Source organism: Epargyreus clarus, unplaced genomic scaffold (genome assembly GCF_041222505.1).
Source record: "Epargyreus clarus isolate Ecla_fem2 unplaced genomic scaffold, WU_Ecla_fem_2.2 ptg000033l, whole genome shotgun sequence".
Taxonomy (NCBI): Eukaryota; Metazoa; Arthropoda; class Insecta; order Lepidoptera; family Hesperiidae; genus Epargyreus; species Epargyreus clarus.
This window is the reverse complement of record NW_027332238.1, coordinates 4,231,536-4,250,351: the sequence shown is the minus strand read 5'-3', so window position 1 is coordinate 4,250,351 and position 18,816 is coordinate 4,231,536. Positions and strand designations below refer to the sequence as shown.

At 38.9% G+C, this 18,816-nt stretch overlaps 1 protein-coding gene and 1 long non-coding RNA gene across 2 annotated transcripts; one reads left to right on the top strand and one right to left on the bottom strand.

Annotated features, from left to right (window-relative positions):
- The first annotated feature begins 1,537 nt into the window (after positions 1 to 1,537).
- LOC140755558 (uncharacterized) lies at positions 1,538 to 2,644 on the top strand. The gene has a single exon (XM_073090850.1). It carries the CDS (start codon positions 1,541 to 1,543, stop codon positions 2,600 to 2,602), a length of 1,062 nt encoding a protein of 353 aa, XP_072946951.1. The 5' UTR covers positions 1,538 to 1,540; the 3' UTR covers positions 2,603 to 2,644.
- An 8,888-nt stretch (positions 2,645 to 11,532) lies between these two features.
- On the bottom strand, positions 11,533 to 14,846 carry LOC140755571 (uncharacterized). Its single transcript, XR_012103801.1, has 2 exons — positions 14,346 to 14,846; positions 11,533 to 14,216 (listed from the first exon to the last, which is right to left on the bottom strand). It is a non-coding gene; the product is annotated as an uncharacterized LOC140755571 (long non-coding RNA).
- Between the last annotated feature and the right edge of the window lie 3,970 nt (positions 14,847 to 18,816).

Below are 18,816 nucleotides of genomic sequence, written 5' to 3'. Positions count from 1 at the left end.
ACCAAAATTTGCAATGGATTAAAAATTTGATAAAACACACTCAGTAACTAATTGTCATTGTGAAACCACAACAAATTTTAAATAATTAATTATAAAATAAATAACACATATTTTAAGAAAAACGGTACTTACGTATGAAAGGAAATATTTTCTTTATCGCGGCTACTTTTACTTGTAGAATTTACACAATTTATTATAGCGCAATTTGGCATGTTTATTGCTGTCAATTGACATCCGATGACAACAAATGTTGCTTTCGGACTAAATGACATTTCATCGAAGTGAGCTGAATCCACTTCCTTTAACCCGAGTTTTGGCCACGCTAATACGTACACATGCGGGATCTATTAAGATATAGATCTGTGGGCCAAACTTAGCCAATCGGAGACATTAGTTTAATCCTGGCTATCTTCCATTGGTTAGTTCTCTGCGTCGATTCGCCCGCGCCGGTCAGCTCATAGCTCGGTGCTCGGTCAGCTGTTGTGTGTTGTCTCAGTTGTCTGTTGCGATTTACGAATTTTACGATATTGTGATTCTGATCTGGTCTGTTTGAAAATTCGGGTAGGTACATATTCAATCATTATTGATAATGTTTAACGTATTGATAATACGTTTGCTATTGTTATCTGTTTTTTTTTTTCACTCTTTGTTGCAGAATGAGTTCACATGCGAGCAGCGATGAGGAAAACATTTTGCCCGATACCCCGCCAAAGAAAAAAACTAAAATCGTTCATAAGCATCGGGTACAGAAATTCCGAGATGCCTGGCTATCTATTAACGACTTTAAGACGTGGCTTGCCAAGGTTCCTGGTGATCCTCATAAAGCCCAATGCAAAACGTGCAATGTCAGTTTTAAGGCAGAACTGACTGTGGTGAAAAATCACTTCAAGTCACAAAGTCAACGGCAGAAATTTATACCCGCACAACCAAAAATACCTGTATTTTTTAATAAAACAGACAAGAAAGTTGCAGATAACGAGGCCTCCCATAAATTGGAAATAAAATTGTGTGCTTTCCTTGTCGATCACAATATTCCCTTCCGAGTGTTAGATCACTTAACACCGTTGCTGAAAGAATGTGTGACTGATTCAGAAATCGTGAAAGGAATGCAATTAAAGGCCACGAAGGGTTCTGCAATAATAAGAAACGTTATCGGTGTTTCTGAAAAGGAGAAGCTGAGCGAAAAATTGAAATCAAGTTTCTTCAGTGTTCTCATTGATGAATGTACAGATATTGCTGCAGTTAAAACGATGTGCATTCTTGTGAGGTACTTTATTGACTGAGAATTCGGATCTTGAGTCATGATGAATTAGAAAAATGATTATATGCTTAATTACAATATGTTATTTACAGATTTTTCGATGCTGAAGACGGTCAAGTCGTAAGCAAATTTTGGGACCTGTGTCAAATCTTCGACAAAACTACAAATGCCCAGAGTGCAACGGCCGAACATTTGTTCGGACATGTAACTCATTCGTTACAATCGCACGACATTCCACTCTCGAATATCATCGGATTCGCATCAAATGGATGCAGCACGATGATGGGAAGTAAAAACTCGGTTGCAAGCAGATTTTTACAGTATTGTCCAGGCATATATATTTTTAAATGTATTTGCCATTCACTGCATCTTTGCGCTAGCGAAGCTTGCAAAGAATTGCCCCGTGGTTGTGAAGCTTTGGCTCGTAACATATATAACGAGTTCAGCAACAGCGCGAAAAGGCAGTATCATTTTCAAGAATTTCAAACCTTTTTGGACATCAAAGTACATAAGATTCTTCGACCTTCGCAAACGCGTTGGTTGTCTTTGAGTGCTGTTGTTGTACGAATCCTCGAACAATGGGGCGCGCTACAACTTTATTTTCGAGATCAAATGTTAACCGCACGATTACACTCAGTAGAGCAAATTGTTCAAGCTCTCGAAAACCCTATCATAAAACTTTTTTATCTATTTCTCGAGTGGGTCTTGCCGAAATTCACGAAGCTGAACGAATTGTTCCAATTTGAATCGGTAATTCTCACGAATTTGTACGCTAAAATGACGGTCACTTATCAGGAGCTGTTAGAGACGTATTTGTCTAAATCGTATGTTCAACAGACGACCTTGAAAGACGTTGACCCGTCTAACGAAGAACAACGTTTGCGTCCTGAACAAATGTACTTTGACGTTAAAGTGATGGAAATGTTCAGTAAACCCAACCGTGTGGCAGACAAGGATGGCTTTATTAAAGTGGAGAGGAAGAAGAAAAAGCCTCCTTGTCGTAACCAATGTGGCACAGCACCGACAGGAGCGGATCATGTACTGCGTCCTGCTGTTCCCGTAACGCTCGTGTATGTCTCGCGGCTTCACTACAACACGAAGCCGTCTGACGTAGTGGAGTACTTGGCGATCAACACCAATACCCGACTGGTGGTCGAGAAGTTGGAGGCGCGTAACGCAGTGAACTTTAGTTCATTTGTTGTACGCGTCCCAACCGAACAATTGTTGACCTTCCTGAAGGAGGAGCTGTGGCCGAAGGGAGTTGTGTTCCGGAAATTCCGTGGACGGAGAGGACACCCGGCAGTCACCAGACCCGCGCCTCACGTCGCCGCAAATACGTGATTTAGTTATAAGTATATATTAATATGTATGTTAGTCTGTAAGGTATATATATATATATATATATATATATTTTTTTTTTTTTTTTTTTTTTTTTTTTTTTTTTTTTTTTTTATAATATGAGAGCAGCAGACGAGCATGCAGTCCACCTGATGGTAAGTGGCTACTGCCGCCCATGGACATCTGTAATCAACCCCAGATAGGATTAGATATTCCTACCTGAGGTCGGCCACAGATGCGCCGCTACCCCTGAGGACTAAGCTGGAACGCCTCGGAAAAGTCTGTCTCCCTTACCACACCCTTCAAACCGGAACACAGCAGCGCCTAACACTGCTGTTATTAGGTAGAAATAGGTGTGGCGGTGGTGCCGCCGGAGTCGAACCACAAAGGGTTCTACCACCTTCAAAATATATGATATGGACCTCTGTATTCAATTATACTTTTGTATCTTTGTTTATATTGTCTGAAATAAATGATTATTATTATTATTATTATAATGTACTATATTTTGGAGTATCGTTACATACTCTCATACGTTAAAAACATTCTCATGTCTGCGTCTCATGTCAATTATAAAAGTGCTATCTCCTATTTATGTGGCGTGATGGCGGGTAAAATAAAACGAAATCCACTGTACATTGACTTTTTATTTAATACCATACACAAACGTCTTACTTTTTTGCCACCATCGAAGGCGGCTTGACGCATGCGCTGGGGATGGGTGCGGCTAGAAGATGGAAGGCTTTAGCCGTAGGGTTCGAGAGAGTTTTCTCTGTTGAATTGATTTACTGAGTGGGCCTCCTTGGTCGTCGATTTTCGAGGGGTCAGGGGTATTCGGAGTTGCTATGGTCTCGCAGGCACTTGACGCAGCGAAGACGTGCAAAGCAATTTCTGGTCGAATGTCTGTATAGTTGACAGCAAGTGCACTACGAGGCACTTTGCGGTTGTGGGGAACCTCAAGGGTAATGCCCGAGAGTAGGCATACCTTTTTAATGGCAAAGATTTTCTTTGCCTCGATTGAATTTGGCAGTACCACAAGGACCATTTCATACGGTTGCCTTGTGCTGCTGTACATCCTAAATACCTCTTTAACGGGTAGTCCTTGAGATTTGAGATGAACTTGAGCTTTAGTTGTTTGTAACCGCGCACAGCCTAGTATTTGTAGCTACGCGTGTTTTGAGTATTTAACCTCCGGGATCTGTTCTAATACTGTCCGTTTATTAGGATTGACACTCATTATACGAGGGTACGTTTTTAAGTTCGCGGAATGACGGACAAGGAGCGAAAATAAAATGTCAAAATTATTTTTCTTTTTCTACATATTCTCCTGCAAAACGAATGCATTTTTCAGATCTTTGTATTAACTTATTTAAACCCTCATAAAAAAATGTTTTGTCCTTGTCGGAAAAATACGAGGAAATTGCGTCCTTTACTTCTTCGTCTGTAGAAAATTTCTTTCCACGAAGCTCTTTTTTCATTTTTGGAAAGAGATAATAATCGCTGGGAGCCAGGTCTGGGCTATAGGGTGGGTGATTTAAAATATCAAAGCCCACCTTATGCAGGGCAGCCAGTGCAATACGGCTCTTGTGTACGGGCGCATTGTCGTGCAACAGCAGGACACCTCTGGATAATTTTCCTCGTCTTTTTTCTTTGATGGCTTCTTTTAACCGCCCCAAGATTGTTGCGTAATATTCTCCGGTTATAGAGACACCTTTATCTTTGTAATCTATTAACAAAATTCCTTCTGCATCCCAAAAGACTGTCGCCATGAGTTTGCCGGCCGATTGTGACACCTTAAACTTTTTAGGAGGTGCTGTACCCTTTTTATGCCACTGCATGGAGTCTTGTTTAGACTCAGGTTCATAATGGTGAACCCAAGTTTCATCTCCAGTAACAATTCGATTCAGTACAATATCCCTATCTTCTCCACAGAGGTTCAAAAACGCACGGGAACATTCAACGCGCTGTTGTTTCTGAGGCGGCGTGAGCATTCTCGGCACCCACCGCGCGCTGACCTTAGTCATGCCAAGATGGTCATGCAGAATTTTAAAAATGGTTGTATCCGATACTCCAACCATTTCTGCAAGCTGTTTCTTCTTTAGCCGAGCATCTTCCAGTACTAATTTTTCGACTTCCGCTATCGTTTCCGGAATGGTCACCTCAACAGACCGTCCTGGTCGTGGGTCGTCTTCAAGTGAATCCCTGCCTTGCTTAAAAAGGTTGTTCCACTTGTAAACCATCGTTTTTCCAGGGCAAGAGTCCCCGTAAACCGATGACATCTCTTCCATTATGATTTGCACAGACTTTCCTTGCTTGGTAAGGAACTTTATAACGGCGCGATGCTCGATTTTCTCCATACTTCCAATTTTCTTCCGGATTGAGTTGTTTAATTGTCGATAGTTTTAAAACTAATGATGCAATTGTGATAAAACTTTATATTTATACTATTTATGAGTCACTTAACACGTACCGCCCTTAACGAGCCCGCTATCCCCCCTCCAACCCTGCCATTCCGCGGACTTAAAAACGCACCCTCGTATATCTCAGGAATAGAACTGTTGCATCGGGTTTAAATAACAAAACACCGTTTGAGCTGTGGACTAATACAAAGCCAGATGTATGTCACGTCCGAATATTTGGTAGTGAAGTAATCGTAATAGGTCCATGTACCTAAGGAGAAGAATTTTGAAGGTATACCAAATGAGCCGAAATGCTTTTCCCAAAACGAGTTAGATGATCTTGTAAGAGATTTGGAGCTTTCTAAATGAGCTTCAGAATTGTTGGCATCAAGAGTTCAGTTCGTTCAGAATTCCATAGCAGCTCGTGACAAAATCATCCTTCCGCCATTGCAGATTAAAGCCAGGATTTTTGACGGGCCCCAAATTCGACAACTTAAGAAAGATTGCCAAATTTAGAGATTCAATGACTGAGCTTGAATTAAGAGCTTGGATAGCTTTCCTCTCTGTTATGCAAAATTTTCTCGGAAATAAGAAATCTGAAAATTATATTGACCTTGTTGAAGACCTTCTTTTACAATTAAAAAATATGGGGTGCAATATGAATATAAAACTCCACTTTCTCCATAGTCACCTGGACAGGTTTCAGGAAAGTTGAGGAGATATGAGCGAAGAGCAAGGAGAGCGTATGCATCAGGACTCACGCGTGATAGAAGAACGTTAGCAGGCATCCGAATATGATTTCTGACTATTGCTGGTCTCTGATATGCTATTTTCCATAATCAACACATAACAGAAGAGCTTTAAAACGAAGTTTTTTAGATCTAAATGTTTAATTTAATTTTTTATTTCTTTTTTTCCATATAAACAGTTTCAGCTATTTATAACAGAAAAAACCTTTCTGTTTTAAATAGCTGAAACTGAAAAACTAAAGCTGATAAAAAATAATAACTTACATATTTAAAATGTGAATAATATATGTACTCAAGAACAGATATTTTTTCCGGCAACAGATGTACTGTAAACTAGTGTAATCAATCCGCGCTTAAGTTGTCTGAGAATTCAATGTTTCATGCTAGGACGAAACACATTGACGTCAGACATCATTTTATCAGAGACATAATTAGTAAAAATTTGGTGAGAGTTGAGTATCTCTCTACTGATGTAATGACGGTGACGATGTGATTGTGTTTTTATATGATACATTGTTTATAGACTATTTTATTAGGAAGTGTAGCGATTTTTTGGTAAGGGCAGGTGTTGGATATTGATACATTTTGTAAACCAAAAATAGAATGCTGTAGAAAAACTCTGTTTTGAAATCCTATAGTATAAGATTCAAGTGTTTTCAGGATATTTCAGGCCTGAAAAAAAATTCAGTCTGAAACCACTCCCAGGCGAAAGATCAAAAACGGCCAACCACAACATCGAAAACTCGGAGTCGCTCCGACTTCCTAAAGCGGAGTTATAGCCCGTCAAAGTCGGAGTTTCACAGTAGGCCGCCATTTTGGAATTACTTCAATCCGCCATAACTCCCGAACCATACGCCGCAGGACACTGCAGCTTTTGGATTTAGTATCGGGAGGAAGTCAGCTACTATCTCGGCTACTTCCAGATGGATTGGAGCCCCAAATTTTTCGAGTGTCTGGGGGTGCTATAGGTGTATAGGGGAGGTCAGCCTGAACCGGAGGATCCCAAACTCGACTATCTGCGGCGAAAAGTAAGGGAGTTACAGCCGATCAACATTCGAGTTTGACAGCTACGGCGGCCATATTGCCAAACTTCAAACAACCATAGCTCCCAAACGGATTGTCGTAGAAGGCTGTGGTTTGCAGCGGAACATAGCCCCCGCATCCCGGAACAGGACTGGCGCCCTTTTTTCAGCATTCAGGGACCTGAAATTTACAGGCCTGAAAACAGGCTCAATTGGTGAAGGTCGGCGCACCCTTGACGGTACCCAAAACTCGGGGAAAATCGGCCCACCCGTTTCGGAGATATTGCAATTTAAACATGCAGCGCAGCCATTTTTCCTGAAAATCAGGAAATTTACAAAGCCCCTATCTCCAGAACCCGTAGGGCTAGAGTGCCCGAGTTTGGGCTTGCCGAACAGGGCTCGGGGTGCCCTACCAGCTCGAATATAAAACAAGACTCTAGGTAGAGCCCATAGAGCCAGGACTCTACATTTTTGTATAAAATTGTCTGTTATTATATTATTTCCGTATAAAACTGTGCACTGTTGCACTAAATATTTAATTATAACTTTATACTGTACTATTAAATATTTCGACTGTATCTCAATCCTTTTAATATAATATACAATACCATAATTATATTAAAGTATGAAGCTTCATAAGTCTGAAATAACAGAATTAGAATCCTCACTGCAGATGATGACCTGCATGTATGAGAAAGCTCAGGCTTTGGTCGAGAGACACTCTCAGGCTTTGACCGACCTCTTAGATTTAAATAAGTATAATGCTGCTCGTTTGCAACTGTTGGAAGGTGATCTTTTGTCATGTGGTTGCAAATATCACAGCGAGTCACATCCGGGGTGTGGGCTTTCACCTCCATCTTCAACGCAAGTAAAACTACAGTCATCACTGCGTGACAGCTCAGGTGTATTAAATGTAAACAACGACTCCCTCGAGTACAGCAATGTAATGTAATGATGTAATGCCGTGTTTCCCAACCTGTGGTCCGCGGACCCCTGGGGGTCCGCGAGTATATGTATGGGGCTCCGCGGTGTCATCTCTAGACCACACATAAATCGCTCATTAAATGCAAAAGGACCGCTTTACTGCTTTTTTCAACCACATATCTATGTGGAAAGGCATTCTCTACTCTTGTTTATACAAAAAACAAATACAGAAACAATTTACAAGTAGAATCTGGTTTGAGATTACAGCTTCGTACTCGTAGCAAAATCAACCCGAATATCCCTGATTTAGTTGCAAAATAGCAACACCAACATTTTTTTTTCATATTTGTCATAATAAACAGTTATAAAATTACCTTTTGTATTTGTTTTTTTTTTGTATCTGTAATAACTAAAATAAATACCTAATTCGTTTTTTTGCTGTTTATTTTATTAAAGGGGTCCGTGAAAACTGTGCTTGATTTCCTAAGGGTCCGTGGACTGAAAGAGGCTGGGAAACGCTGATGTAATGTAATGATATACTGCGATGAAATTGGTAAGGACATGGGAAGTTTACTGAGTTCTCTCTCGAGACGACCAGTATCTTTCTATGAGATTATGCATAATATATGTAATGCTCAATTAAATAATAATACTAGCTTAGTTATCTTTATAGGTAATAGGTGTCATGTAAACAAAAAGGATTTATTACATTACCTAGATACTTTGTTAAAACTTAATTTGAAGGAGATTGTAATGTTTACATTCCCCTGTAGTAAAAGCTTATTTTGTTCTTGGCAACCTAACTGTTTCAATCTCAAAATTAACCCAATAAGGCTCATAGTTTTTCTTTTCAGCTCTCTCTCTCCTCTTTAGTTTCATCTTGTTCTTAAGTTCATTTACCCTGGCAATAGATATTGCTGTTTCAGTCTTATTTTCATGGCATTTTTTTCGTCCACTCCTCACTGGGTAATTAAAAATAAGTTATAAATTGGCGCGACCACTGATAAAATGCGCTGCTACAGAAACTAACTTGGCGGCCCCGTCGATATCTGCTGCCGCATCACAAAAGTCGATGGCAGTAAAACCAGTAAGGAAACGGCCTGCCAGGTAAAATTTGTGTTAAGATAAATGGAACGCAAGCATGAGTTTTTATATTATCTGTGGTACTGTTCTCGAATGTTCAAATTCGTAACTCTAACTTTTCTTGTAGTCCATTCGTAAGGAGAATAAAACGATTACACCATTTGCAAATACTTTTTTTTAGTAATCGTGATAGTCGAAGACTTTGTGATATTATGATAAACCCTTTTTAAGTAATAAAGAAAAGGAGCGAAGCTATGGCAGCAACGCAATCACCGTCAGACTCACCAGAGCTAAATGCGAAGAAGCAGGGCGCTAGCCGTAAGCCCTTCAAGCGACCGAAGCCCGTATTGACGAGTAGGGAATTACCCAAACCACAAAGACTATCATCAAATCCAACACCTTTAACTAACGATCCATTGTGGTTACAATCCTTCGTCAACGAGGGGGAGAGGGGCCTCACAAACGCAGAGGGGACCAAGAAGTTTAACGCAGACGCATCCGGCTACGTCGCATTAGTTGAGAGAGAATATGACGCCATCGCAGATTGCGATAAGCACGTCGTTAAAAACATTCCCCAGAGTGCATATGCATATTATCATCACTTAATGTGGTGGTATCGCGTGGCCATTATGGCGAAACGCAGGGGGGAAGCCAGCCCAGATCAGGATCGGTTGATCCACTTCATCGAGGGCTACGACGTGGTGTTAGGGGCAGGAGCCGCCACGTACCTAGCAGGTATGGGCGATTATACGGATGTCAGGGGAGTCAATCACTACCTGACCGCTGAAGAGCCTGGGCCTGATGGCCACTTTGGTCTGATAACAGAACGGACACATAGGGATTACGAGACGAAGATCGCACCCGCTGTGTCTTTTAACAGGATATTGTCAGACCTTGAAGCTCGAGGCGATGACGTAGAATTTAGGATGCCGAACGGCATCCTGCCCGACCTAGCAAGACCAGTCCAACAGCCCGTCGCAGCAGCAGCAGCTGCACAACCTCAAGCCGCACCAGCAAGAGGCAGAGAAAGAGGAGGTCGCGGAAGAGGACGACGCAATGAACTTGCATTGCTCTTAGACCGCGAGAATGAAGCACCGGAGCCCGGTGACGTACTTGCGGGGGTCCAAGAGCCAGAAGAACCGGAGGAGAACGAACCTGAACCTCCACTAAGACATCAACCCACTGCGAATCTGTTGGGATGGAGAACACCAAAACCATTCAACAAGAATCAGCACTTCAACATGACGAAGATCATAGACGATCCAGATGATGTTGAGTTTACGAACGATCGCTACAGGATCCATCCCCGTATGTTTGAGTTCGTCTTTAATAGACTCAGAGAGGCCAAGCGCTACAAGATTCTTGGTTTGCCATCATCAACGATTGGAAGTGTGGCCCAGCAGTTAGCTTGGGTACCAGAGGAACCAGCCAACGATAGAAACGTCCAGTACATTTCATGTCAAGGCAGAGTTACGTCATTCGCTAATGTGCCAACACGCATAGTGACAGCAGCACGCGTTTTATGCTATAACGTTATAAGAAATGTGCATGGCGAGGATGACGACAGACACTCATGGGCTTGTCTCCACTGGAATAGATACAGAGAGGTACCAGGAGATCGGTTAATTATGTAGGCCGCTGTAGCAACCGCCTCTGCCCAAAACGTGACCTGTAATTCAGCATTTGAAATCATACATTTAGCCCGCTCTATTAAAGTTCTATTCATTCTTTCACTTAGCCCATTCTGTTCTGGAGTGTATGGATTGGATGTTTGGTGTAATATTCCATGTTTTTTTAAGTAGGATTGAAATATATTATTTTTGTATTCGGTTCCATTATCGCTTCTAAGAATTTTTATATTTGTATTCAATTCATTCTCAACTCTATTCTTAAATTCTACAAATTTTTCAAATACTTCACATTTATTCTTAATAAAATATACATGTACTCGTCTAGAAAAGTCATCTGTGAAGGTTACAAAATACCTAGCCCCTCCTATAGACGTATGCTCCATAGGTCCGCATACATCACTGTGGACAAGCTCTAGCAAACTGGTTGCGCGGGAACCTTCAGTGGGGAATGGTTTTCTTGTTTGCTTACCTTCAAGACATGTTATACAAGTCGAATTTTCTTTTCTTGATGACAGCTTTACACCTTCTGTACAGTTAGGTAATTTATTAAGATTAGTGAAATTTAAGTGACCCATTCTCTGGTGCCACAAATAAATATCATCATCAGTCTTGGCCAACATGGCGTGTATGTTTTGATTTTTACAAGTATTTAACAAATATGTCTCATTGATCAAATCTGCTTTTGCGACTAATTTGTTACTCAGATTGTAAATTTCACAGCCATTCTCATTAAATGCTACTCGACATCCACTTTTGATTATTTTGCTGACGGACAACAAATTAGTTTTCAATTCTGGTACAAATAAAACATTCCTCACCTGTATTGCATCTGTGCTGCCATCTTTTGCATATCGTCGTTGAAGTGACAATACCTCCTAACTGTAGATATGCTTATTTTACAGGAGAAGAAAAAAACGATTCACTTTTTAGGTTTTGATTACAGGATTTGCATATAACTTTTAATTTAATGTTTACAGGATTACGTATTATTTTGATAACCAGCAATTTAAATAAAATGATGTATTCTTGTAAAACCGTCAGTTAGGAGGTATTGATCTTATTATAGGGAAAAATCATTATGGAATAAGAAGTTAGGATTTATTGCTAGAAATAAAATTTGTACTGTAAAAATCAAAACTTTAATAAAAAATTAAGGAAAGAGAATTGTTATTAACAACAATATAATCAACACAATAACCAACGAATTTTAGGACTGGTTTCACCAGTTACAAATCGTCCATACAAACGCGTTTAAGTTATTTCAAACTTAACTTTTATTATAATTAAAAAAATACAATTCACTAAACAAAACTAGGTAGAAATTAAATTTTAATAACAAAAATAAAATATTTTAAGACTTAGGCAATCAATGGTAGAAATTATGACATGCCATGATAAGACATGACATGCAATGGTGAGATCAATTTTAAATGCTATACCAACTTTCTAAATTATAAATTTAAAAATACAAATAATTAATCAGCAATACAATCAACTAAATTAGCTACTTTTTAAACAAATTTTAAAAATTAATCCAATTTAAATCTTAGGCAATGTATCGTAATAATTGTGACAATCCGCTGGTAACACAGATTTTAAACTTTGCAAATGGTTATATTTCGTAATCGAAATGGGAAGTGGTTCTGTATTTAATTGGCAGTAGGTGGCAATGTCTTTATTTTTTGACCTTACTGGCAAATTTACCCAATCGTCGTCAAAATTCAATTTGACTGTGATTGTTCCGTCAGCGGAGTACTTGATAGCACGAATATTAGTTACTGTGGGATCACCCACTTTGCGTCCTGGCCGAATACTTGAGTATCGAAAGGTTGAGGGGTCTGCATAATTTTTAACAAAGCTATGATCGACGTCCACTGTTTCGTAAGGAAAGGGATGAGTGCGGGCTTCTCTAGTGACTCTAATGTAGTCACTAGGTAAATGGATCTCTCTGTTTTTTAATTTCCTTTCAATGGCACTATGGACAGAGTCGCACTCCATTTGAGTGTGACCAGGCTCTAAAAATTTTTGTTCAATGCTGACACCATGCTTAATGCTCAAATTAAGTAATGCATTACTTAAAATATTATTCCTGTTCTGATACGTGCATCCATCTGAAAAAATTACAATCGGCAGAGCACTAGTAATACAAAACCTTTCTAAGTAGTCAATAATAAACGTTGTGAAAGTACTCGCTGTCAAATCAGCCGCCGTTTCAACAAACCAGTAACAGACTGTGTGGTGGGTAGTCAAGTTATAAACAGTAAAGTTATGGGTCGTTAATTTAGTTTTGAAATACAATGCACTAGCTGTCAAATAAGGACACATTTTAACAGCTTCAAGATCCATGGTTAGCAGAATAATTTCCCCTCTGGCTGCTTTTGCTTTGTCCTCGTCCTTTTCACGTCTTGCTCGGTTTTTTCTATTAATATGTGCGGTATATTCAGCTGTGTCAATGTTTCCTACTGCATGGCTGCAGCAAATGTCGCACATGTCTTTTTTCAAGATATATAAGGAAAGGTTCTTGTCATTAAAGGACTTTTCAAATGTGAATCTAGAAACAGCGGTAACTGCAGTGTCTATACAGAACTTTTTGTACTGATTGTACAAATCAGTGATAGACCTGTAAGTAGGTTCCAAATAAAGTTTTGTTGTCTCTTTTCTTCTATAATGCGAAGGCAACTTAGGTATGTTATCGAAGAAATAATTAAGATTTGACATTTTCTCTTCCGCTCCTCGCCTAGCAGTTCGAATGGTTAATCTATTTTGAATGTCTTGACATGGTAGCATTCCAAGTTCCGATTTCCTTACCCACGATTGGATGGTGAAAGGCCCCAAGCAAAAAGTTTTCAAAAACATATTTCTACACACCTGTACTTTATTATTGGAATCTGCGTCCAGCGGGAGAAAATAATGCAAAGTACCTTTGCGTCTTGAACTAACGTCAGAAGTTCTTCGAGACACGTTCGTGCGGTTGATTAGTCCTGTAATGTATATCTTTCTCTGATCCCAATTCAGGTTATTCCAAAAGTAACTGAATATTTTCTGTCTACACTCATCCGTAATTTTATTGCATAGTCTGTTTTGGCTTTTTTCGCAGAATTTGGATTTGCACCTTTCTCCTATTTGTTTACATGGCCGGGTTTTATTATGTTCCATTTTCCTTCCTCTTTCTTTAGTGAATCCTAAATATTCCTTACCTTCCATTCTCAGTCTTTTATTCTTATTTTTTTTCCATTCATTCATATTTCTAACTTTACGACGTTTTCTGCCTTCATTAACATCACCGTAGAAAACATTTTGAGAAGCGCTTGATGTTGTAGCTATTTGGTTGTGAGTCTCCTCGTCATTTGATGACGACGAAGGTGCGTATGAGCAGGAAGAACTCTGAAACGTATCAGTATCACTCTCATTTGAAAAATTGGCTGTTACTGGAGGATCAAAATGAGTGACTGAATGTAAATTAATAAGTAAAGATGGGCTTTCTGATTCTATTCTTGCATCTGATATACTGTGATGAAGATGTGATGAGGATCTATCTTGACTATCCATATCAACTTGTAAATTTTCTGAAGGTGTGACATTAAAATTTATTGATGGGGGTACAGAGCAAGCTCGTATTTCCTTCATTAACATTGAATCACTTGTGAGATCTGAGACAGAAAGTGATTTCGGAATAAACAATTTAGGATATTCACTAAGAGATATAAACTCTGAAGAATTTTTACTAGGCGTTACGACAGAAGAATCAGCCACTATAAATTCTGAAGCGTTTTCATTATGTGTAGTCCTCTTGACAGTAGAATCAGCCACTAAAAAAAAAATAAACAAATGCATAGGTCAATTATATTAAAAATAATAAAACGTACTTCCACAATATTCATAAACATTTTTATTTTCGAAAGCAGATGACCAATAGAAGTTTTGCCATCATGACTTACCTGTCAGCAAGTTTTCTTGGTCATGACGATTTTCAGGATTTAATTTTAGGAGACTAATCATCTTTCTAGCCCTATAACCTTGATACCTTTTCATCATTTAAGTTGGTGCACACACCTGTAAAAGATTTCATTACTATTTATACTAGTCCGTTAATATAATATTATCCTAAATAAGATTATTAACTCGATTAACGAAACTTCGTAAAGAAATACCTTCTATCTGCAATTTAAAAAAATGAATAACACTTTTTCTAAATCAAACCCAAGCCGAACAGTATTTAAATACTTAAACAACTTACCTATTCCTCAACAATTCCTTTAAATATCCCAATTGCACATTAAAAACACTTTTAATGAAGAAATCACCACTTAAATAACTTTTGTGTATTATCTCGCGAAGCATCAGAGCACTACTAAAACGCCGTGCCATAAAAACAAGTTCAAACTTGCTCTTAGCATCTCTCTCTCGCTCTGTTATTCCGCGAAACGGCTACCGCCGGTCAGTAGATTGACGAACACGGCAGAGTGTAGTCGATTGAACAAGTAGATAGGAGATATTACCAAAAAAAAAATACGTAAATATTTACTTGAGCATATAGGAGCTATTTCCACAGAGTTTTAATTGCTATTTAAAAACGAAATATCAGGTAGAAAAAAAACTAGGCCATGCTAAATAGAATTTTAAGTCTATTGCAATAAAAAAGTCGATTTCTTAAAAAATGTTAGTTAGGAGGTATTGTCACTTCAACGACGATATACTTTGATACATACATCACCACAGCATTCAACTTTTAATACTTTGTTATTCGCAATTCGAATGCTCGGTACAGGTGCAGGTTTAATTTCAGTGAGCCAGTCCCGGTGCATAGTCATGTGCATGGATGCCCCTGAGTCAACATGCCAAAAATTGAAGTTATTTACTGTTGATGCTGAAAAAGCTGCGACATATCCTGTTTTATGTTTTGTGTTTTCATTATTGCCTGTCTTTTTTAGCCAACAATTTTTGCCCAAGTGCCCATATTTATTGCAATTATAACATCTGGGGCCTTTCTTATTTTTAAGTTGGTTATTTTTGGGTTGATTAATTCTGGAGTTAGTATAAAGAGCGGTAGTGTCCGATGCCTTTACTTCTTGTAGTAGTTTATTTTTCACTAAATCGGCACTAATCTTTATGGCGGAACTCTCTAGTCCCATAATCATAGGCTTGTACACTTCTGGCAGCCCTGCCAACATTAATGTGCCTAACCACTCGTCATCAACATTGAATTTTATATTTCTTAACTTGTGCGCGGCTGTCAAAATTTTATTCACATAGTCTTCGACTGACAAACTATTTTCTAGGTTGGTGTTAATAAGTTCCTTTAATAAACCAACTTTTCGAGCCAGTCCACTGTCTTCAAATGCCTTTGACAAATTGTCCCATACCTCTTTGGCATTTTGTGCTTCTTGAATATGTACATACAAAATTGGGTCGACTAATAATATTAACTTTGACTTCGTTTTAGTATCTTGTTTAACTGAGTTGGAATCTTTTACATCTGGTACTTTTAGAATGCAATTGTACAACTCTTCATGTTGTAAGTATGCCTTGACAGCAAAACTCCAACTCGCCCAATTGTCACGACCGGTTAGCTTCTCAATAGACATCATTGAATTACTTCCAGCCATGTTTAGGTATGTATTTAATAGTATTTAATAAATAACTGAAAAGAAAACACTCCCGGCACGCGGTAGCTAAAGTGAGGTTATACTAACAATTTTTACTTTTACTATTTTCTTTATTAATACTGATTATAGCACAAACAATACTCTACACGACAGGTTTGGGACGGCCCATAACCTGATATTATGATAAAAAGGCAATAAGACTGTTTAGACTATTTTATTTCTATTAAAATAGTAAGACGGATGACAGCGCGTGTACATGGGCGATAGACAAGAGAGCCTACGTAACAAAAATATTAAATACATGCACTATACAGTATTGCTCATAGAAAAGTCGCAGGCGTCCATACTTTCATCACTTTGCAGTAAAACCAGTAACGAAACGCACTGCCATGCAAACGGACTAGGCGCCCCCGTCGACATCTGAGTGGCAAACATTCTATGATTTATTCTGTTCGCTCATACACAACAACAAATGTTTATCTTCGGTGCAAAAGCTTCATTATTTGAAAAGTAATATAACTGGGGATCCCGAAGCGTTATTACGCAATTTTTCTACTACTGACGCGAACTACGAAGAGGCTTGGCAACAATTAGTGAAGCGGTACAACAACAAACGATTTAATTGTAATGCAATATTGAGAGAGTTGTTTGTACAAAATCCGATACTCACGGAGTCAGCGTATCCGATTAACTATTACCCAACTGCCTTCTTGAAATAAAAGAGAATTTTCTGACTTGACTCAACCGCTAAATGGTACATTCTTGGGTCCATGAAGCGAATATGGCTTGAAATTGTAAAGCACGCAAGCACAATTAATAAATTTCACTTTCCACAGTCACTGAAGGAACTAATGACTAAAATAAACATAGAGACAAACATTTGTAAAGCATTTGAGGGATTTGGAATAAATCCGTTTAACCCATCAAGGGTGTTTGTAAAAATGCCTGCACTAACAGAAGAAAACGAAGAAATGAAGACTTTGTTACTTGCGATGATGAAGTAGTCACAGCAGGGATGTTAACAGAGGAAGAAATATTGGAATCAGTGAACAACTGCATTGAAAGGGATAAAGACGATGATTTTAACGACGAGCCACAAACTTCATTTACGAGCATTAAGGTCGTTTATCCACCGCCACCGTCCCGTCACTGAGAACGAGATTATTTCGGGCCCATTTAAATATGACGTGACGGCGATAGTTTATAGTCCACCGTGACCGATGTCGCCAATTTAGTTCGTTTGATCAATAGTGGTGTGTGAGAACTGTTTTTATTAATTTTTTCATTGGTTTTGCACAAGTTACTGAAACTTCTATAAAAACTCGAATTTTGCAGCATGTTCATCAAAGTGTCCAGATAACTTCCTTCAGTATCTGTGAATTTGCTGAAAAAAGTTTAGAATGACTGAATTTGTTTGTCTTCGACGCGATATATGTGCTCAAGTAATAACCGGGAAAAGTACTTCAGATATTGAAAAATATCTGTTGGACAGTTTCCATTTATCAACAACAGAAGTGAATACGGTTATACAAAATATACAAAGGAATTTGATTACGATTTGTAACCAAATGGGTGAAAGCTCAAAGAAAATAAGATCGCTTCGAGAGCCAAAACACTAATTGGTTTAATGGTAAGTTTAAAGTACTATTGCCTCATGCAGTACCTCAACATCTGAAAATTCTGACTTGAATACATCTGGAGATGTCAATTAAAATGTGAAGAAACAAAAAGTCCCATAGTGCGTCGTCGCAATGGCACCCCATCAGCCATAAAAGATTTAATACCGAACCAGATGGAGCGTGGTGCTGTGGTAAGTAGTCATTGCGGTGACATGGCACTAACTGCCTGGATGGACGTGAAATTTGTCACTGCAATTTCGATTTACTACCAGCCTTTGATGATGCCGGGAAGACGCGCGGCACAGGCGGTCCAGTAGCCTGCAGTTGTCCACGAGTACACCGATACATGGGGGGCGTTGGTTTGAAAGATCAAAAATTAAGCATGTACTTGATGGGAATAAAGCGTAGTCAAAAATGGTATAATATGAAAGTGTTCAGGAGGCTGTTAAACACCAGCCTTCTGAACGCTTCGAAATGTGGTGCTGAAGAAGGATGCTACAGATATCGTGGATAGCACATCGACAGGAGCAACGTATCGATACTCAAACAATCATCAATTACATCATTTACATCAAGGCTCTCAAACACAAACATCATATAGCCAGAAAATCCGCTGATAACCTCGAGAAACTTATGATTACCGGTAAGATCGGAGGAACGAAGCCCGTTACGTTGGTCTGACCAAGTTCGGACATCACATTTCATAATACTGTTGCAATCGCCGAGAACCGCAATAAGTGGCGCAATATCATACGAAGAACTGTGCTTAATGCGAATCATGACGGTCACGAACCACAGCAGTGAGGAAAACGATTAGAAGAGAGAGAGAGACACAGAGCCAAAGAAAAGGTTGACTTTAAGAATCGTTTAGTATAGAAATAGTAATTTGAAACTAAGACACATGTGCAGCCAAACTATGCCGCGGTACCTGCTTGATCAGGGCCATTTGTTATAATTTGTAGACTAAAACCCGTAATTGTATTTAAATAAAGTTTACAATTAAGCCGTTAACAGTGTTTAACGGAAAAGTGGAATCGAGACTTTGGTATATTAGTAGACTTATCTCTCCCGGCATTCGTCGGTTTTCCCTAATACTGTGAAGCATAATTGATATGTGAAAGTGATCTCTGTGAAAAGTAGTGATACGAAGTGCTTGTTAGCCGTTTATAAGTAAAGTAGTATAA

Excerpts from the sequence above, each read along its gene's own strand:
- LOC140755558 (XM_073090850.1), top strand. The coding sequence starts at position 1,541 with ATGATGGGAAGTAAAAACTCGGTTGCAAGCAGATTTTTACAGTATTGT.